At 57.5% G+C, this 21,074-nt stretch overlaps 7 protein-coding genes across 7 annotated transcripts; 5 read left to right on the top strand and 2 right to left on the bottom strand.

Moving 5' to 3' along the window:
- Positions 1-379: 379 nt before the first annotated feature.
- On the top strand, positions 380-2,252 carry BBK36DRAFT_147808 (MFS general substrate transporter; the record flags this gene model as incomplete). Its single annotated transcript, XM_024897550.1, has 3 exons — positions 380-1,241; positions 1,323-1,896; positions 1,950-2,252. Coding segments are annotated over 3 exons (1,739 nt in total), but the record flags the coding sequence as incomplete, so codon positions are not given.
- Positions 2,253-3,278: 1,026 nt separating this feature from the next.
- On the top strand, positions 3,279-4,723 carry BBK36DRAFT_1172413 (hypothetical protein; the record flags this gene model as incomplete). The annotated part of the gene is made up of 2 exons (XM_024895721.1): positions 3,279-3,711; positions 3,813-4,723. The coding sequence occupies 2 exons, from the start codon at positions 3,279-3,281 to the stop codon at positions 4,721-4,723; spliced, it is 1,344 nt and encodes a 447-aa protein (XP_024745976.1).
- Positions 4,724-5,451: 728 nt separating this feature from the next.
- BBK36DRAFT_1129005 (hypothetical protein) lies at positions 5,452-7,414 on the top strand (the record flags this gene model as incomplete). Its single annotated transcript, XM_024891695.1, has 3 exons — positions 5,452-5,621; positions 5,701-7,042; positions 7,082-7,414. 3 exons carry the CDS (start codon positions 5,452-5,454, stop codon positions 7,412-7,414), a joined length of 1,845 nt encoding a protein of 614 aa, XP_024745975.1.
- A 1,475-nt stretch (positions 7,415-8,889) lies between these two features.
- On the top strand, positions 8,890-9,672 carry BBK36DRAFT_60714 (NAD(P)-binding protein; the record flags this gene model as incomplete). Its single annotated transcript, XM_024898346.1, has 1 exon — positions 8,890-9,672. The coding sequence occupies one exon, from the start codon at positions 8,890-8,892 to the stop codon at positions 9,670-9,672; it is 783 nt and encodes a 260-aa protein (XP_024745974.1).
- Positions 9,673-9,894: 222 nt separating this feature from the next.
- On the bottom strand, positions 9,895-12,904 carry BBK36DRAFT_1128908 (DUF1620-domain-containing protein; the record flags this gene model as incomplete). The annotated part of the gene is made up of 2 exons (XM_024891681.1): positions 9,895-9,939; positions 10,031-12,904. 2 exons carry the CDS (start codon positions 12,902-12,904, stop codon positions 9,895-9,897), a joined length of 2,919 nt encoding a protein of 972 aa, XP_024745973.1.
- Positions 12,905-14,930: 2,026 nt separating this feature from the next.
- On the top strand, positions 14,931-16,199 carry BBK36DRAFT_1128806 (flavohemoglobin; the record flags this gene model as incomplete). The annotated part of the gene is made up of 1 exon (XM_024891665.1): positions 14,931-16,199. One exon carries the CDS (start codon positions 14,931-14,933, stop codon positions 16,197-16,199), a length of 1,269 nt encoding a protein of 422 aa, XP_024745972.1.
- A 382-nt stretch (positions 16,200-16,581) lies between these two features.
- Positions 16,582-17,808, bottom strand: BBK36DRAFT_1144654 (glycoside hydrolase family 17 protein; the record flags this gene model as incomplete). The annotated part of the gene is made up of 1 exon (XM_024893691.1): positions 16,582-17,808. The coding sequence occupies one exon, from the start codon at positions 17,806-17,808 to the stop codon at positions 16,582-16,584; it is 1,227 nt and encodes a 408-aa protein (XP_024745971.1).
- Between the last annotated feature and the right edge of the window lie 3,266 nt (positions 17,809-21,074).

Genomic DNA, 21,074 nt, shown 5'->3' with positions numbered 1-21,074 from the left:
CCACCTGGAACCTCTTAAAAAAATGCTTTCCCAATCCTGACGTCTTCCACTTTCGATTCCTGCATCCTGCAAACCTTCCTCCTCCGCCTGCTTCGGCCTCTCCAGCGCCCTCGATCTGCCACCGTCCCACTCGCATCGTGCTGAAGAATCGCCGCTTCTTTCTGCAACTCTTCCTTCGTCAACATTGCTTCTCCAGCATGATCTTGTGGCGGCAGATTGTCGCGCAGGTTCTGGCTCACACGCCCGCCGTCTGACGAACCCGCAAACGAGCAAACAGCTGCTTAACCAAAGCCCGCCAACATTCTCAAGCAGAATTCAAACTACGAAACAAGAAGAAGAAGAAGACGGACCAGGGGACCATAACCTCGCCCGGCTACAGCCATGACGCGCCCGGCAAACGCTCGCCCGGGGCCGGGCATCACGTCTCGCGCCCGCCCGTCCCGATCCTCCGGCTCGTTCCACGCCGGCGCTCCCATCCCCAACATCACGTCGCTGCGCCGCCCGTCGATTCCGAAATACCAGACCTTCCCGACGCCTCCGCCCAAGCCGCCGGGCTCGTCGTCAGACGCCGAGAGCGACCGCTTCCCCTCCGCCATCGGCTCCGACGCCTCGTCCGTCTCCTCGTCCCACGACCACGACGAGACGCCGCTCCCCGTGCGCCAGCTGCTGCTGCTGGCCTTCCTGTCGCTGGCCGAGCAGACCGCCCTCAACTCCATCGGCCCGTATCTGCCCGAGATGGTGGCGTCCATGCCGGGCATCCCCAGGGAAAAGAGCGGCCTCTACGTCGGCCTGCTGGCCAGCGTCTTCGCCATGGCCCAGCTGTCCACCAACTTCCTCTGGGGCTACGCGTCCGACGTGGTCGGCCGGAAGCCGGTGCTGCTGGCCGGCACCTTTTCGCTCATGGGCTGCTTCTCCGCCTTTGGCTTCTGCAAGCAGTACTGGCAGATGGTCGTGGTCCACGCCGCCATGGGGCTGCTGAACGGCAATGCCGCCTGCGTGCCCAGCATCCTGGGCGAGATCACGGACCGGTCGAACCAGAGCAGGGCGTTCACCTATCTGCCCATCATCTACTCTCTGGGGGGTCTTACGGGCCCTGCGCTGGGAGGAATCCTGGTCGGACGCATGGGCGCAGAGTTCCCCTACCTTGGGCCAAACGTGCTGAGCGCCGCTGTTCTTGCGGCCGCCGTCATTGTGGTGGGCATCTGGTTCGAGGAGACGCTCGAGGATATTGACGATGACCCGTGGAAGCCGACGTGGGCTACTCGGCTCTGGGCTCGCATAGCAGGCATCTTCAGTCGCACCCCGCGACGGCAGTCGTGGAGCTCGCGATGGCCCCGGCCTCGAGCCGCTTCTCAAACACAGCCTCTGCTGTCGCCCAGCTCCGACGACGCGGCCTCTGACGACAACGATGATGCCATTGCAGACGACGAGAGAGCAAAGCCGACGGACGATCACCACAAGGAGCACACGCCGTGGCGCGAGATCCTGAATTGCACGACGCTGATCCTGCTGGCCACCTACCTCTTCTTCCAGCTGGCCAACATCAGCTTCAACAGCCTGTACCCCATCTTCGCCGCCTCCCCGTCTCCGACGGGCCGTGAGCTGTCCCCCACCAAGATTGGCATCACCTTGAGCTTTGCGGGTCTCATCACCATCATCTTTCAGGCCTTTCTCTTCCAGCCGCTCAAGAGCCGGTTTGGGAACCTGGGGACGTATCGCTTTGCGCTGTTTGGTCTGGCAGTCAGCATGCTTGCCATGCCGTGGATTGGCTATGTCGACGATGAACCTTTGTTCGGCCTGGGCACTGGAACTATGTGGCTGTTTATTGAGCTTGGTGCTGTGCTCATTCTCAAGACTATCTGCGCCGTGGGCGGGTTGTCATGCGTAATGCTGCTGGTAAGTCAATCGCAACCCGACTGCTACGATCTAAACTAACATACTCTCTTTAGATCACCAACTCGGCGCCCTCCCACGACAGCCTAGGAACCCTCAATGGCGTCGCCCAGACTCTGTCCGCGCTGGGCCGCAGCATCGGTCCCTTTGCCTCTGGCGGCCTGTTCACAGTGTCCATGAGGATCCGGCCCAAGGGCGAGGCTCTCGCATGGAGCTTATTCGGCGGCTTGGCTTTGCTGGGCTGTATTGGGTCCTTCTTCATCCGGGGGGACGGGCTGGAGAGCGACGACTGGTATGGTGGGGAGGAAGAGGAGGATGAGGGGGGCGAGCCTGCGGATGTTGAACGACAACGGGGTTGAGCGCAAATTTTGATGCCATTGGAGGGGGTTTTAGAGAAAAGACATGATAGAAATGAGTGGCAGGAATATATAACCAGCTAGACGGTATATGAACAAGCATACGATGAGGAGACACACTTCTACGTTATTTATATACACCTAGGTCATCAACTCAGTCAGCATTGTCACGCCGTCCAAGTCCCAGCAACTCCACAGCAGCGCCATATAGCGAGATCAAACACCGTTAAGCAGTTGTAGGAAATTCCCCGCGGAATCATCGACTCTCGTCGGTACTCATTCATTAGCAGCCGAGTCCTCTTTTCACAAAAAGTGATGTGGTAAGATTTTAGGGCCAGCGGCAAGTTCAGTATCCAGGGGGTGGACAAGCCCCCGGATCCTCGCGAGCTGCAGGTTCATGATGCCGATGGCCGATAGGGGGGCAAGAGTTTGCGGCACACGAGAGGTGATGACAGGATATGTGGAGGACGGGAGAACTTTGGATGAGAGCTGATTCGCGGATTCATCTTCTTCATGTCAAGCTTCTTATGCTCAGGTCAAGGCTCACGCCCTTATGGCTGTCGTTTGACAGAACCGATCTATGGACATGAGCATGGAACTGTGCTGACAGGGCCGACGAGCCGAGCCGAGAACAAGGCTGTGGCCAAGCCTACTATCATCTCGTCGTGGCAGATACATACTACCGCCCTGGGAACTCCCATCACACATGGGCTTCTTAGACAGGACAGGTTCTTATTGGTCGAATCAGTTGAACGGCATCTCACACTTGTTCTTGGAGAACCTTGCTGATGTTCCGTGTCATCGAGGATGAGCAGCTTTGTGATGAAGGCTGCACGATGCAGGTGTTGAGCGGGTACGCGTGAGTCTCCTAGGGGGACTTCAGGTACAATGACATTGTCACGACTGACGTGTTGCACGACATACACGAGTCTGACAACTATAACATTGGCAGCTCCCGCACGTCCCTGTCTTTGACGGATCTGGAGGTCACTTGTAGAAATTTGAGTATCAGAGTTGAGACAAGTCAAAATGCTGTCGTATACAAGCCTCACGCTGGTAGCCCTCAGCCTCCTATCCGGCCTCGCCTCGGCATGGGACCAAGCTCCCGCCCTCGCCGGCAGAGGCGCCCCCATCTCCGATTCGGACCGCCTCTACACCGGCGACCAGTCGTCCAACACAATCACCGTCATCAAGCCCCTCACGGGCGAGGTCCTCGGCACCATCAGCCTCGGCGACAGCCGCCTGACTGACGACCTGAACCCGCAGTACGTCAAGGCCGTCAACTCGCACGGGCTGGGCTTCTCGCCCGACGGCAAGCTCATCGTGTCGCTGGCCGTCACGAGCAACACCGTCACCGTGTTCCGCACCGAGGACAACTCCGTCGTCTCGCAGACGTCTGTGGACCGCAACGCGCACGAGGCCTTCTTCGAGCGGGACAACCGCCACGTCTGGGTGGGCACGCGTTGACCGGATCGACATTGTCGACGGGCTCAAGGGCGGCGTGGTCGGATACGTGCAGTCGTACGGCGGGCCGAGCAAGGTCGTTTTCAGCCCGGACGGCAGGACGGCGTATGCGCTCGCCGTCGCTGTCCGTCATCGACGTGGCCCAGCGGCGCGTCGTTGCCAACATCACCGGCCTGGGCGACGTCTTCTCGTCCGACATGATGATCTCGCCCGACGGCGAGCGGCTGTGGGCGGCGCACAAGATGGCCGGCAAGGTGACCGTCATCGACCTCGTCCAAGGCCGCGTCGTCGGCGTCATGGACACGGGAGCCGAGACCAACCACGCCAACTTTGCTGTCATCAACGGCACCATGCACGGCTTCGTCACGGTGGCATCGGCCAACCAGACGCTCATGTACGCCCAGCAGCACTCCAGCCAGATGCCCGTACTCCTGGGCGCCATCCGGGCCAGCGGCGTCGAGCCTCACGGCCTGTGGCCCAGCGCGGACAACACCCACCTATACGTGGTCAATGAGCACTCGGACACGGTCGACTTTATCGACTTGACCGTCAATCCCCCGAAGATTGCAAAGACCGTCAACGTGGCGCAGGAGGGCCAGGCCATCATATACGTGTCCGGCGCCGTCTCGGCCGCCAGCAACGGCACGCAGAACCTGGGCAGTCAAGGCCTGTTTGACAAGCCAGCGCTCAACAAGGTTCTCACCGAAGCCCAGCCTCCGTCTTCCGGTTCCCGCCCCAGGGCTCCGGCTTCATGCCTCGTGACGGTGCGGCCAGAGGTTGGACTGGACATGTTCCAGGTGATTGGGCGGAACCTCGCGTTCAACACGACTTACACAGTGTCGGCAACGGTAGCGGACAGGCTGATACCGCTGGTGGACTTCAATGCCACGGCGTCTATGGGCGATGGATGCGGAACGGCGCCGCAGGTGTTGGCCTTTTTCAGATTCATTGGCGTCTATGATGTTGAAGATTTGGTGTTGACTTCGAAAGCTGATTGCCTAGGATTGTGACGGAGGAGGTGGCTGCTTACTTACCTTACTGTATGATGGAGCCTTGGAATTTTGGTTGGCCTTTTTCCATTCACTCTGCATCTTGGCATCATCTTTGCAGCATGAGCAAGTACAAATGAGTTCCATGGCATCGTATAAGTGGAAGTTGATGTTGAATTGAAGTTAGACGAAGCTTGAAAGAGAAGGGGAGAAGGGAGCCTGAGGTTCAGTTGTTAAGGTAATAAGGCACCTTACTGATGTACATACACGTCTCGGAGAACGATGAGTCAGCCAATGAGACGGGATGCATTGTATGTCACTGGCGCAAGACTGAGACAGACAGGAGCCACACAGATCGATCTGCCTCACTTGTCTTTGCTGTAATGGTCCTTGTTATCTTCTGAATCGATTAAACAGTAGGTATTCGGCTCAGCCCCTGAAACGGCTGCATCCCTTCAATGTTACTGCACTCTTAAGCTCGGTATCCGGTTGTGGCTTCGGCACACGAATACTACTAGGTACTGGGCTACCTTAAGGTACCTTACCTAGCGCTCTCGTGCCCCCCGCTGATGTCACCTGAACCTTGATGGCAGCGCCCGTTTCACCGGTCCTGGAGCTTCACCTCCTGCAGCATTCCTTATCTTCGCCTTGCTGGCAACCACCTTGACCTCCTTTCGTCACCGCCAGCAGCATCCGCATCAGCAGCAACATCGACTCTCTCTCTCCCATGGACTCTTAGTCTCGTCACCATGCTGGAATCGTATCTCCTCGGCGCCCTCATTGCCGCAGCCGCGGTCGACGCCGCGCAGTCCGGCGCCGTCAAGCCCGTGGCGGCTCCCATGCGCGACCTGACCTGGGGGCAGCTCAACTTTCTGCACACTACAGACACGCACGCCTGGCTCTCTGGTCATTTTCTGGAGTGAGCGATCCCTTCATCCCTCGTAACATGGACAACAAGTACCATGAGCAACAGGACGCGTGCTCACACATCCCTTCAGGCCCTCCTTCTCCGCCGACTGGGGCGACTACATCTCCTTCTCCCAGCATATGCGCAAGCTGGCCGACGACAAGGGCGCCGATCTCCTCCTCATCGACACGGGCGACCGAGTCGAGGGCAGCGGCATCTATGACGGCTCCGTCCCCAAAGGCATTTACCTGCACGAAATCTACGCCCAGCAGAAGGTCGACCTCCTCTCCACCGGCAACCATGAGCTGTACAAGGCGTATTCGGTCGACATGGAACACAACACCACCGTCCCCTACTTCAAAGAAAACTACATCACGTCCAACCTGGACTATGTCGATCCCAAGACGGGCAAGCGCGTGCCCCAGGCCCAGCGATACCGCAAGTTCAAGACCAAGAACCTCGGCCTCAACATTGTGGCGTTTGGCTTTCTCTTCGACTTTACTGGTAATGCCAATAACAGCATCGTGCAGCCCGTGGCTGATACCCTCAAGGAGGACTGGTTCCAAGCGGCCATCAAGGAGAAGCCCGACCTCTTTGTCGTCATTGGCCATGTCGGTGTGCGCATGCAGGAGTTCAGGGACATCTTCAAGGCGATTCGCAAGGAGGACTGGGACACGCCCATTGCCTTCTTCGGCGGCCATCTGCACATTAGAGACGCCGTGAGCTACGACTCCAAGTCGCTGGCCATCGCGTCTGGCCGCTACCTCGAGACCATTGGCTGGATGTCCATTGACGGCATTGCCAAGAAGCCCAAGGAAGACGGCGAGCAAGTCGAGGCTCAAAAGGGCGTCTCTTTCAGCCGCAAATACATGGACAACAACCTCTACGGAATGTACTACCACACCGGCCTCAACGAGACCACCTTTCCGACCAAGGAGGGCCAAAAGGTGAGCCAGATGATTGAAAAGGCTCGCAAGGCTCTGGACCTTGACCATCGCTACGGCTGTGCGCCCCGAGACTTGTGGATGACCAGGGCTCCGTATCCCGGCAAAGACAGCATCTACACTTGGCTTGAGGAGGAGGTGCTGCCCAGCGTGGTCGTCAACAAGGACAGGGAGGACAAGCCCCGGCTCGCGATCATCAACACAGGAGGCATCCGCTTCGACATCTTCAAGGGCCCGTTTACGCGCGACGACACGTTTACCGTGAGCCCGTTCAACAGCGCCTTCCACTATGTGCCCGATGTGCCGTACGAAATCGCCGCCAAGGTGATCAGCATCCTCAACAGCCAGACGAAGATTTTTGTCGACGGGCTTCCAAACACCAGGCAGTTGACCATTCCCCAGCAAATGTATCCCCGACCGAGCTTTGATGTCTCTGATGAAAACGGCACGGTTGAAGATGATGAGCATGAGGCCGACATCGTTGAACAAGTCCGTCAAGACGAGGCTGAAGAGGAGGCCCGCCTCGAGCTTCGTCATGTCCGTGCTGCGGATGATGGCGAGCTCATCGGCGGCTACACAACCCAGGACGACATCGGCAAGGACGGAGACGACACCGTCCACAAGCCCATTGACTTTTACGCCGTGCCCAACTGCATTCAGGCCGAGGTTGGCTTTTCGGCCGAGGAGAAACCCAAGGCAGTGGACCTTGTCTTTGTCGACTTTCTGGTGCCGTGGATCATCCCCGCGCTCAAGTTCAGCGGCGGCGACTACAGCGTCAAGGACGTGGAGCCGTACATGGAGGGGACGCTGACGAGCAAGCTGGCTGGGTGGATCAGCGACAACTGGAAGGATGAGTGCTGAGCGTCATGGCTTGTGCGGCTGTGGTTTGGATGGATCTCTTTGCATGTTTCCTGTATTGGCGGGAGTTTTGTTTATGACTTGGGTTGCGACAATGCGACGCTACATGATAGATTGCCTGTGAATGATACAGTTCTAGTCACGACAACAGTCTCGCTTCACCGTCGTCTGATATGGAGTGTATACGCGTATTCAAGATGCAGTTCCCATCACGCTCTTGACCTCTATACGCGTATTTCGTATATCGAGAAGTTGTTGCGGATCGTATTCGCGTCCTCGCATTGAGCTCGCAACGGGGCACTATCTAGTCTTTCCCTTGCACGGACGTGGACCAATCTTCTCATAAACAGGCTACACAAAGAGCTCCGTCTTCCTGCGCGGGCTTGGTCAACTTACATGAGCTCCCTCATCCTTGAATCTTCTCTGTACGCGTATTGTATTGTCTCTTTGTCGTATTCGCATATCCTCATGCTACACAAGTCTTCCCAATGAGGCAATTTTCTCCCGCAGAGACAAGACTCACAAACCATCATCGGACAATGAAGACTACTCAACCGGAGTGAAGAAGTTCTTGCCTGCTTGAGGGATTGCTGCCGAAACGTACAGATGCAAGCGCAAGAAGTTGATACATCTCAAAAGCCACTTGTACCTAAGGTAGTACTTTAGTAGTAGTAGTAGGTAGGTACCTACCTCTCATAGCAAGGCTTCTCACATGCAAGGCAAAACGGAACAGGCAGAAACAGGCATAATAACCCACATCGGCATCCTTTGCAAAGCACGTAGCCGCAACTCCCAAGGTGCGGCTGAACGAAAAATAATACTACTACTAATAATAATGATAAGACAGCCCTGCCTGTCCGCCCCATTATTGGGGGTGGCTCTGCTACTAGTTACTGCTGCCTTTTCATCACAATCCCTCCCACCCCAATTCCTGATACTAGCTACCTAGGTAGGTAGGTATGGGGCACAAGACAAGAAGAACAAACATGAAAATACGCGTATATACACCTTGTGTCGCGGACGCAGGCGGCCCGCAAGTACCTAGTAATTGGTAGCAGTTAGCGTCCAGGCCAGGCCAGGAACACCTGCAGAAGTGAGGCCTCTCATTGGCATATTGGCGCAAACAGCCGATAGGTAGGAATCAAGGTGGTGGGAACGAGAGGCCTGCTGCGTCTGTTTGGACGGATCCCGATCCTTTCCATCCCCCAAAAACAAACAAGGCTGGCAGGCAGAAAGGGTGGCTTGGCAACGGGGCATGGGAGGCGGAACAAGGCTTGAGCTGAGATTTGTATAAGAAAGGGAGGGGGGGAATGAGCTGCCGTATACTTGAATCTGTCCTCTGATTATTTATCCTGTGTGGCTGCCGATAACAAAGTTGACAGCAGAAGATATATATATACACCATAGTACTCCTCAATCGTACCATCTCATCGGTCCCATCTCCCATCAAACTTCACCAGCATCCACTACAGAACAAAATGTCACTCTCCTCCAAAGCCATCCTCGTCACCGGCTCCGCCAGCGGCCTCGGCCTCACCATTGCCAAGTCTCTCCTCGCCCGCGGCGCCCTCGTCACCATCTGCGACGTCAACCCCTCCCGCCTCACCGCCGCCAAGGCAGACCTCTCCGCCACCTACTCTCCTTCCCACCTCCTCGCCCTCGAGGCCGACGTCGCCGACGAGGACTCCGTCAAGAACCTCGTCGAGCAGTCCGTCGCCCGCTTCGGCCGCCTCGACATCGTCGTCAACAACGCCGGCATCATGGACAAGTTCGATCCCGCGGGCGACTGCGACAGGAACATGTGGGACAGCATCCTCGCCGTCAACCTCACGGGGGCCTTCCTCGTCACAAAGTACGCTCTACCCTATTTGTTGCAGGCCCCGCAGCCGCCCAGCGGCCGCCTCATCGTCAACATTGGTTCCGTGGCCTCCCTCTCCGGCCTCACAGCGGGCGTCGCCTATACCGCGTCCAAGCACGGGCTCGTCGCCCTGGCCAAGCACACGGCGGGCTTCTATGGCGCCAAAGGCGTCTATTCGGTTGCGCTGATGCCGGGTGGCATGAACGAGACCAATATTAGTGATGCGTTTGCTGCCGGCATGAACGTCGAGGGCTTCAAGGCTGTCAAGGAGGCGCACCCCAAGATGAACAACGTGCCCGTCGACCATGTGGCGAGATACGTTGCGTTTCTGTGCGAAGACGGCATCGGCCAGAGCGCCAACGGAAGCTGTATCCCTCTGACTGGTAACTGGCCCGAGGCCTAGGCTGGAAGACGAATCAGTCGAACAAGTAACACATGTATAATAATAGCTCAAGGCAAAGAAGAAAAAAAACTCGTTAAACATCCAAATATCTTCCGTTTTTTTTTCTTTCATTGTTCATACACATTAAGCGCAGGCCCTCATCAAGCAAGCAAGTAAATGGGTGCGCGCCACCTAATCATAAATCCTGTACGTGGTATCCTCGATATGTCTCCTCTAGTCGCATTACATGAACGCTTCCCATTTCCGGTTGATTTGCTTCCTCCGAACCTGCGCAAGAGTTAGCAAAGTCCAAGTCTCCATCATTTCTGACAGAAAAAAAAGAAAGTGGTCGAAAGAAAGAAAGAAAGTGGCAACTTACCATAGGTGCCAGCAGCACGACTCCCCAAGTAAGCGCGAGCACCGTGGCCAGCAAGGTGACCTTGTTGAACCCCTTGTCCAGTATGTCAAACGTCCCGCTCGGCGGAATTTGGGAACCAAAGACGTCGATGCCATACGCCAACAACAAGCTGGTGCTCTCCACCACGGCCGGCGTGGTCACAATGCCTCTCACGCCAACAATGTCCCGCTCGTGCGTAAGCAGATTCCGCCCGTCAATGAAAATAGCAGGCGTGTACCTAGCAAGGCCCTCGGCTTCAATCTCTGCCGCAGACGGGTCCCTTCCTACAGGCCGGCGAGGGTCGATTCCATGCCGGGTAATGCCCAGAATGGCGTGGGACTCGGGCAGGTAAGCCAATAGCTGTCGACTGGTGATGCCTTGACGTGTCTGGGTCACCGTCAAGTTGGTCAGGGGCTCCGATACAATCCAGCTCTGAGAAACAACCCACGGAAGCGGCACGCCAGTCGGGGTATCCACGGGATCCAGGGGCGAGAACGTCTCCGCATCGCCCAGGGGGCCCCGATCGTTGGGCGAAGGGGACTCGTACAGGTCAGACACGACGATCTGGTATCCCTTGATGTCCCGGTCCGAGCCGTCGTTGAGGGTATACTGTCCGAAGAAGGCACAGGCGTACCAGTTCTCCGACAAGGTACATGAGATCTCCTTGTCGCCATCCACACCATCGTGGACTTGCGACGTAAGCATCTGGCCAGTGACCGTGTCCAGGAGATAGACTGAAAGGGCGGAAGCGGCGCTGTCAATGACAGCGATGACGACGGTGTTAGGGTTTAGGTACTTGTAGTTGACACTTCGGTCTCCCAGCACGCGGCCGATGGAGGCAACGGGATCGTGCGCCGGGCGCTTGGCGATGCTCGCAATCTTCTGGCCCGGGAGCAGCTGGAGCTGCCAGACCTCCTTTTTGACAATTTCACCACCTTCGTTGACGAACTTGACGCCCTTGACGGTATCATCTTCCTCTCGGACAACAATGGTTTGGTCGATGGGCCGCTCCGTCAGAGAGTCGTCGATGGGTTTCCCACCTTGTCCAAGAGCAAGCAGCCACTTGCCGCCTTCACGCTCGATCACGGCGGTGGCAGAGATAGCAGCCGACTCGTCGCCAGGCTGAGCCTCGACAACTTGTCCATCCGCCACTTGTATCACGGCATACTCGCCTTTAGCGCCTCGAACTGTCAATGTGCCTTCGGCGTCGTTGACCAAAAGGCCCTTGACATCAAACACAGCACCAGGAGCTTGGGGAAAGACGTTGGCGGACCAAACAATCCCACCATGGCTGCCAGTGTCCAGGGCGTAGAACCGACCGCGGTGAGTGGCGACGATGGCAATCTTGTTGAAGCCAAACGAGTCCCGGTGAAGGCCTGTAGTCTTGGACACGGCGACTGCGCCACCGGTGATGCTCTCGATGACTCGGGTGGGAATAGTAGCAAGATAATCGGGGAGATACTGGAGATCGCGGATGTGGCGAGTAACGCGGTGCACATAGGCGTTCCACGGGTTGGTGTGTGCCTCCTCGGCGAGCACCTTGGCCAGGTCCTCGGCCTCAGGAATCTCCGCCCAGGCCGCGGCAACGGCGCCGCTGAGGCCCTCGGGGCGGGTCCAGTCGAGCTTGCCGTTGCGAATCAGCGCCCAGTCCTGCGATGTGGTGACGGTGGCAGACCGGATGGCGAACTCCTTGCCGCCGGCCTTCTTGATGACCTCTGAAACGGCATGGACGGCCTCAACACGGGCCTCGGGGCTCAGAGAATCGCGAGCGAGAACGCTGTGCGAGTCGGAGGACACAACGAGGACTTCATCTTCGGTGACGCGCGTAAAATAGACATTGGCACCTTCCGAGCTGGTGGAGATTGCGCCGAGTCCGGGGAGCAGCGGCAGCTCGTACGCCTTTGTGATCTTGCCAGACTTCAAGTCGGTGTGAAAAACCTCGGCCTTGTTGCCAGTCGCCGTGCGGGTGTGGACCAGGAAGTGAGGCTGAGACTGGGTCAGGTGCGGAGCATGTATGTCGACAGAGACGGTGTCTGCGGGGAGGGGAAACGCAAACTCTTGCTTGGACTTTGTGCCCAGGATGTGGACGTTGAGCTTGGCGAGGTCGTTGCTGGCCCACGCCAGGATGGGAGCAGCCGAGTTTGCGCCCACAAACATGACGTCCTCGGGTTGGACATCGCCCTTGGCACCGACTATCCAGTGGTCGACCCGTCCTCCCGTCGCCGGCTCCAGGGTCGTGACCTTCAAGCTGTACGACGCAGGGGATCCGTGAAGGCTGATGACGTAGACGTTGGAGACGCTGGTCGACACCTGCAGAGGAATGTCCTTGGAGACCTCGCGGAACTCCCAGACGACGGTGCCCAGAGCGCCGTGCAGCCTGCGCAGAACCGTGACGCCGTCCTCCTCGAAGAGGACCAGCACGTCCTTCCTCGCGCTCTCGGTCAGCTCCATAATCTCCAGGTCCTTGACGCGGCCGTCGAACTCGGTCTGCCAGACGCTGCGCCCGCTCAGCGCAGCCCATGCCTGGACCTGCCGGCCGTACGCAGCGGCCACCCAGTTCTCGCCCTCGGGGGCCCTCAGATGGCCGCCTCGACCGGCCACGCCTGGAGCGACCTGCTGGCGCCAGACGAGAGCGCCGGTGTTGGGGTTGACGGCGCCCAGCACGCCGACATCGCTGAGGGTGTAGAGCAGACTCGCTTTCTCGTCCTTCTTGGGCCGGTGGAAGAAGGTCGTCTCGACCTGGGGCACGCCGACGAGCGCGTGGTGGAAGTCGATGTGGCCGACCTCGTCCTTGTACACGGCTGCCACGAGCGACGACAGGCCCAGCAGCAGGGCCGATTGCAGTGAGCGTCGCATGTTGGGCTGCTGTTATGTGGTGTTCATAGCTCGGTGCCTCGTTTGCGAGGGAGCTCAGCTGCTGGTGGGCTGCATGTCGTCAACGGCCACCTTTCCCCCGTTTGCAGATGACTAAGCAGAGCTTTATCTTATCTGAGCTTGCCATGCCAGTGGGTACCTACATACAACTTGTGGCGTGTACGAGTACCTAGTACTTCGTACCAGCCTGCAGCCTCATTCATGGAGCCATGAGGAGCGATCCCATATCGAGCTGTGCAGAATATAAAAACTTGGAAAAACAGGAAATAACAGCAGTCTAACCTTTCCGATTTTACGGATAGTAGATGCAGATGGGTTCCCGCTGTGATCTCCTTGGCTCCCAAAAGCCACCCGAAGCCCGTCGAAGAACCCCCCGACATACGCTGAACTACTGCCCGCAATCTTCAAGGGCAGCCGTGTAGAGAACATCAGAACATGAAGCAACCGCCCACTTTCCGGCTTTTCAAGCTCCCTAGAAATCCAGCAATTGCCAAACCGGTATATCAAATGCGGCGCCAATGATTCGCCCTAGTTAAGCCGGAGAGATTCCCCGGGCCAAGACTAGCAAAAGACTGGTAGCCCTCCCGGCGGTGCAGTGCATTCCGGCGTGACAAGGTGAACAATTTGCTATTATGTAGTAGTATATAAACAAAAGCGCAAGAAGCAGATGGGCTCCGTGAAAGAGTGAGAAGCCCATCAGCAAGCAGTCAAAGCGCTACGGTAATCATGAAAGTATGGAAAGAAGAACATCCCCCCTCCCCCCCCTCAGATTTACATATTACCTGTCCTCCATGGGTAGTTCTTGCTGGCATCACGTCAGAAACGCAAAATCATGCGAAACTCAACCGCGAATCATACAAATCATCAAGCTTCGAACCTTTCACCTCCGGAGGGCCAGCAATCCATATCCTGTCCTTCCGCGGACATGCTTCAGAATCGGTCCTCGTAGAAAAAAGAAAACTAGCATAAGAAAACAAACCATTCCCAGAGATGAGCTTACACGGGAAAAGGACTCGTACGATGGGAGTCATGAAGTCGATCGTTCCATCCCCTCAGTTCCGCTACGTTCGTACTCAACACCCAAATAGAACACAAGCTTAACATATGTGAGTAACAAACTTCAACCCCTAAAATGCCCGAAGCCTCATCCCGATAATCCCCTTCAGCCCATCAGTCGCTCCCGAAAAATCAGCCCACCCATCCCCGTCAGTGAGCCCCACCAAGCGGCAATCAATGTCATGCGCCTCCTGCAAAAAAAAAGAAAGGTCCAGGCACATGAAAGAAAAAAAGAAGGGTCCAATGTTCCGCGATATCAATTTTTACCTTAGACAAACCCGCTCCGGCACGCCGTCTGAATTCAACGTCTCCGGATCTCCGGTGCTCCCCGGCCCCCGTAGAGCAAAAGGAGCGCGTCGTTATGTAAGCCCGAATTGCTCTGGATGTGAGTGACAAGAGGCCGTATGGTTTGAGTGGAAACGGCCGCGGCGTCTGAGCCTAGCGACAAAAAAAAAACAGGAGAGCAAACTTGCGCGGAGACGTTCTGCGCAGAATGGAGATGGCTTGTAGTCGTTTGAAGAAAATGGCTAATGGAAGTTTTCCCCCTTCTTGCCTTCGGGTATACGTTCTTCGGAAATGGTAGTATATAAGGGAGTGAGGCCGTCGTGAGAGTTGTACGTTTTGCACAGTTATCCAGACTACCAGTACAGCAGCGATCACAACAAGCATCAGTTTGCTCTTTGTCCTTGTCCTCTCATAGAATTGCACTATTAGAAGCAACAACTCATTCCTCTTACACATTGTATAGGATTAAACAGCCGAGGCCTCAAGCAACCTCTCATCACCAGAAAGCAAACATCCAAAAAGAAGAGAGACAAGACTTCATTCGCCGTCTCACTCCCTTGCGTCAACCAAATCCAACAAAACCCGGGACTCATACCCAACCTCACAGCCCAAACAACTTAGACCTAAAGACCAAGAGAAAACATCACCACCAACAGCAACCACCACAATGGCCGCCCTCACCGCAGACCAGATCGCCATCATCAAGTCCACCGTGCCCATCATCCGCGACTACGGCACCACCGTCACGACCACCTTCTACGCAAACATGCTCGCCGCCCACCCCGAGCTCAAGAACTATTTCTCCCTCCGCAACCAGCAGACGGGCGCCCAGCAGGCCGCCCTCGCCAACTCGGTCCTCGCCGCCGCCACCTACATCGACAACCTGGGCGTCATCGCCGGCGCCGTCGAGCGCATTGCCCAGAAGCACGCCTCGCTCTTCATCCTCCCCGAGCACTACCCCATCGTTGGCAAGTACCTCATCGGCGCCTTTGAGCAGATCCTCGGCGACGCCTTCACCCCGGAGATCAAGGAGGCCTGGGTCATCGCCTACGGCCTGCTGGCCGACATCTTCGTCCAGCGCGAGAAGCAGCTCTACGCCGAGGCCGGCTGGCAGGGCTGGCGCGACTTTGTCATCGCCCGCCGCGAGGACGAGGCCGAGGGCGTCGTCAGCTTCTACCTGCGGCCCGCCGACGGCGCCGCCCTGCCCCCGTTCCTCCCCGGCCAGTACGTCAGCCTACAGATCCCCATCCCCGAGCTCAACGGCCTCTTCCAGAGCCGCCAGTTCAGCCTCAGCCTCGCGCCGCACAACAGCACCGAGCAGTTCCGCATCACCGTCAAGAAGGACAAGAGGCACGCGGGCGCCTACACCACCGAGGACCTCGCCGCCGGCAAGATCGCCGGCCTCGTCTCCCAGCGCCTGCACGACCAGTTCCAGGTCGGCGACAAGGTCCAGCTCAGCCCTCCCCACGGCGAGTTCACCTTCAGCGCCGCCGCCGTGCTCCCCACCGCCCCCGTCGTGCTGCTCTCCGCCGGCGTCGGCGTCACCCCCCTCCTGTCCATCCTCGACACCATCCTGTCCAGCGAGTCGGAGGCTTCCCGCCCCGTGATCTGGATCCACGGCGCGCGTCACTCCGGCGCCGTCACGTACGGCAAGTACATCCGCGAGGCCGACGCCAAGCACAGCAACCTGTCGACCAAGATCTTCCTCAACAACGTCAGCGAGTCCGACGTCAAGGGCCAGCAGTACGACTACGCCGGCCGCGTCAACCTGGACACGCTCGAGGCCGACGGCGTGCTGCCGCTCAAGGATGCGTCTGCCGAGTATTACATCTGCGGCCCCGAAGAGTGGATGGTCCAGGTGCGCGCTGGGCTGCTGAACAAGGGCGTCAGCCTCGACAGGCAGCACCTGGAGCTCTTCCACACTGGCACCATCTAATAAGTGGTGGCATCTCTGCGGTCGCGCGACGATACCTTAGGTAACGATACCGAAGCATGTCTCCTCTCCGGGTTGGCGTTGGATTTGCATGGCAATGGCAGCGTTGGTTTCATTTAGATTACTAGAGCACAACAAACTTGAGGGTTAGTATTGAGCTAGAAAGTACATCACGTCATTACGTTCTCCTTTATTTCACGCACTTACAGCGCGGTCGCACAGTGTGAACAGTTTGTTCCAAATGTTCTTCAGTTCCTCAAAAATAACCAAGCATTCATTTGTCTCAAACCAGTCTATCGTTGGTTTTGTCTAGATTCCCAAAAGCAGTCAAAACATCTTCTCCACTCGAATACGGCAAGCTATGTACAAGAAATCTGCCTCATGCTTAGAGCAGGGCCAGGAGACCGGCGACCATGGCCACACCGGCAAGGGCAGCGCCGGAGAACTTGGTCACGGCACCAGCGCTGGTGGTGGTGGCCGCGGCCGGGCCGGATGAGGTCGTGGAAGCATCGCTGTTGCTGGACTTGGAGCCTCCGGAGTTAGCAGAGCCCTGGGAGCCAGACTTGACGGCGGAGGGTGATCCAGTAGCCTGGACGAGAGTGGTGGCGGACGAGCTGCTCTTGCCGGTGGCGGTGGGCTTGGCTGCGGAGGTGGTCTCCTCCTTGGGGCAGGTCAGGTCGAACGAAGGGGTGGACGAGAGGCTCTGACTGATGCCAAACTTGACCTGGTTGGCCGGGTTGGAGTCACGCAGGTTGTACCAGAAGGTGGGGTACTTGTTGAACAGCCTCTTGCAGCCAATGTCCTGCCAGTACTGCTGGGCGTTCTTGACGCTGGGCTTGGCCTGGTCCCAGTCGGGGCCGGTGAGGGGCCAGCCGGTCTCGGTCACCCAGACAGGCTTGCCGTTGGCAACGCCCAGCGTGGTCTCGAAAGCCGTGTCGAAGAGCTTGCCGGCGTTGCTGATGTCGTTGCCCTTGCCGGTCTCGTAGAAGGGGTACTCATCAACACCGATCCAGTCGACGGCGTCGAGGACGGGCTTGTTGGTGCCGTTGACCCAGGCATCCCAAGTGTCGACGTGGCCGATGGGGACGTTGGCCAGGGCGGTGTTGGCAAACGTCTTCTTGTAGTCGTTGATGAAGCCGAGAACCTCCTGGGGGCCGTTGCCGACGCCGGCCTTGTTGGTACGTCCAGTCTCGGAGTCACGGTAGAGATCCTCGCTGCCGATGGAGACTCCGATGATGAGGTCGGTCAGGTCAGTGCCGAACTGCTTGACAGCGGCGCTCAGGGCAGCCAGCTCGTTGTCGATGTTGTCGGTGCCCGAGGCCCAGACACCGAGGAGAATGTACGTCTTGGTCTTGACGGCGGCGGAAAAAGCCTCGATGGGGGTGTTCTTGGAGTAGGCCTGGATGTTGGTGTAGAGACGGACGGCGTTGAAGGTGCCGGGGGCGCCGACGAGCTTCTGGGCCGTGGAGAACTCGGCCAGGAAGTCCTTCTCGAACTTGGCGGACTCGTCGGGAAGGGTGTTGCCGGAGTTGAAGCCGAGGTAGTTGGTCTGTCCAGCAGAAACACCGGCCGCAAGGGCAGCACCAGTCGCAAGAGTCGTAGACAGCTTCATGGTTGCAGTGGTTTGTATTGAAGATGATGCGGGTGCAAAGAGCGTGATGCGCGACGAGCAAAAAGCAGCTAAGGAGCGATGAGTTCTATTGATGCAAAATGAATGAATGTCTGTGGACGGCAGAGAAAGAAACGTCGCGACAAGAAAGACGAGGCAATGCTAAGAATGAGAGAGCTGGCAATGTCGAGGCCAAAAAGAAACAAAAGAGTGGTGGATGGAGAGGAAGGACAGCAGTTTTGAGCTGCGGCATCGCGAAATTGCAGGCAGGGGGGTCGACAGCTGGCATCACGTGCATCTCAGGGACGAGCTGCAGCGGGAGGGCGGCCTATTGGATCCAACCTGATGCTTGTGAGGTGCCTGTTGGACGCTGCAAGGTGCCCCGGAGGGTGCTGGAAGCGGTACCTGCATCCCCTGGCACTAAAAGTTGAAACAGGAGTGCATAGCCACAGCGGGACTAGCCGCATCAGGCAGCATTTGGGACGCCGGGGAGATCTAATTGGCAGCTGGACGGCCATGGTCACAAGCAGGGGGAAATACGAGGGCGCTCAGCAAACAAGTGATGAGGGCCAAGTACCGGGACAAACGGGCTGCCCATCCATTTCCCATTGCGAGAGGGATCTGCAACTGTGATGACTCGGGATACAGGGCGAATGCCTGCTGTTGCTGTGGCATTTCTCCCCATTTCCCTGTCTTTTTCCTCTCTACTACCACCTACTGGAGGTACTAGTATTCCGTACAACTCAAGGGGAGCGAATCACCCAATATGAAGACGCTTGTTATACCCATAAACGCTCTTTGTCCTGCACCGTGCACAGCAGATTGTACCTCGTGTTATTGCAGCGTCGAGCCGCCCCACCGTGAAACACTCACGAGAGTGCCGTCCAGTTGGTGTGCTTCGTCCAGTGCGAAATTGCTGCCATGCGCTTCCAAGGCCCAGCGCAGATCCGCCGGTCGCGCCATGAACGAAACAACTCAAGAGATTGACCTCACCTAAGGTAGTGGGCAGCCGAGCAGCTCACATAAATTGCTGAGCCCCTGCCGTGCAATAACTGCTTGTTCCGAGCCAATGATGCATCAGTCCCCATAGTACTGTAGGGCCCTTATACCTGGCGGCAGTAACAACACTGTACTCGTACCCTTCTCTGCTGGTTCTCGAAGCGGGACAAAAATAGGCAGTATCGTCTCCAATGGCATGAGATGGATTCGGCAAGGGGCTTTAAAAATTGTCGACCAAGGCGGCCAAGCAAAGGGAGAGACAGCCTCTCCAGGGCGGTGGCGGAAGCGAAGCGAAATTGACTGATTTGGCTCTGCCTGCCCAAGGGGCTCACGGACCGAAAGAGGCAGATGGACAAGCTTACCAGTAGGCTTTCAACCTTTTTCTGCACTCTGCTTGGAACATGATGCAGGCCCGGGCACGGAGAAGACATCAAATCACTGCTCCGTAAGGAGAAGTGGGATGGGGGTAGGCAAGATGCAAAGGCCGAAGCAGCTCGACCCCCTGGCAGATGCAAGAGGTGCAATGCAGTAAGTATGTGGTGCATCAAAGATTCAAAGTGTCAAGTTGGACAGGGTGCGGTTGCAGGTGCGGCGGATGCAGCTAATTATCTATTGTTGACAGGCCGGGGCAGCATCTCCAGACAAAGTCAAGTCGCAGTCGTGCGCAAGCGTCGTGCTCAATTGTTTCAACGTAGTCAAACGGCGTCGCAGTCTTGTAGAGCATTACGGACGTCATCGTCTGATGTCGTCGAAACAAGCGTGAGGCCTCACAACCCTCTTTGATCCAAGCATGACTCAGCCCGGGCTTGACCTGCCGACAAATGGCCGCAGATCTCCGCAATCCTGCTCTGCCGTCCGGCTGCCGCTGGCCGCGCTGTGATAGGGCAATAGACGCGGCGGAAGAGGAGAGATCCGGGGCCACAGCAAGGCAGATTTCTGCTCCATCGCCTTCAGCTGCAGAGCCTGGCCGATAGAATCTCACCGTGTGTTGCTCCAGGTTAGCAGCTTGAGCTCGGCGTCGCTTCCGGAGACTTTTTCTCTCCAGGTCCTCTTCAGCCCTCTGCTAGCGCGTCAAGCCCCCCCTCCCCCTAGCCACGGCGCGTCTACGGCGGCCTCTGCGGTGGCGGTGCAGCGTCAAAGCCGGGATGCTAAGCGCGGCTCTGCGCTTGTGCCTGTTTCCCGTCTCTTCCCCCCTGTCCAACAACCTTGGAAATATTGACCGCAGGGCTCCGTTCTCATTGGCGCTTTTCGCAATCTTCCGCACGCTTCTCCGCCAGTGCCGAATACTACTTACCATCACGAACCGTTACTCCGCCCAAGAACTTCTTTGTCTGTCCAGCAGCGGCCAGAATGCTGGCCTTGTCTGGAGGCATGGGGACGCGGGACCGTGCGGCATTCTGCGGCATCGCGCGGATGGTTTTGCCTGCCCGCAGCTGCGGCGGTATAACGACCAGTTGAATGACGAAAAGCTCCAATGGCAAGTTCTTGCTTGACTCGGCAGATTCAATGTCACCGCAGAGCACGAATCAGAGGACATTACGCAACCAAGGAAGCAAACAAACAAACGAACAAATAAACAACTCCTCTAGCGCGCTTATCTCCCCCGGCGAGTCATTTCCGCCATGATGATGATGATGCACATGCCCAGCACCGCAAACGACCCACGGCGCGCTTCCGCTGGTTCGCTCTTTCAACCCTCTCTGCGCCGGGAGATACAACGCAACCCGAGCTGACATCCACCATGCCCGCCATGCGCCGACGAACCGGGCAGGGCTGCGAGCAGCATCTTCCTTGACCCCACCAATGGCTCTGACCTGCACGATGAGAGCATTACCGTCGATTCAGCCCAGTTCCCACCGGGATCCAGGCACTGGTGGTCATGCACTTGCCCAAAGCGGCGCAGACGCTGCAGAGGCTGCAGACGCTTAGGGCTGCTGCATGAGCTGGTGCGGTTCGTCGTTGACGTCTCACACCAGCCGCCGCTATCAAAGTGCTGGTGCTGATGCTCCTAAACCTGAGTAGCGCAGCAGCTCTGCAGTCCATCAAGCGATGAGCCACCCTGTCCCTGAGCGGAGCCCAGCTCACGAACCACATCTTGCACTATAGGCCTCTCTACACTCCAGTCGGCACCGATTATCGTCTGCTGCCATGGGGCGAGGGACAGAGCTCGGTGAATCGAGGACCAAGTTTTCATATCACTCAGCTCCACCTCTGGGGCAGAACGGGGATAAGCCCTACGGGTTGGGGGCCACCGGCAAGCAAACGGAGAA

The sequence above is a fragment of the Trichoderma citrinoviride genome (genome assembly GCF_003025115.1).
Source record: "Trichoderma citrinoviride strain TUCIM 6016 unplaced genomic scaffold BBK36scaffold_16, whole genome shotgun sequence".
In the NCBI taxonomy this organism is placed as follows: domain Eukaryota; kingdom Fungi; phylum Ascomycota; class Sordariomycetes; order Hypocreales; family Hypocreaceae; genus Trichoderma; species Trichoderma citrinoviride.
The sequence above is the reverse complement of the archived record's forward strand: the minus strand, read 5'-3'. Positions and strand labels throughout refer to the sequence as shown.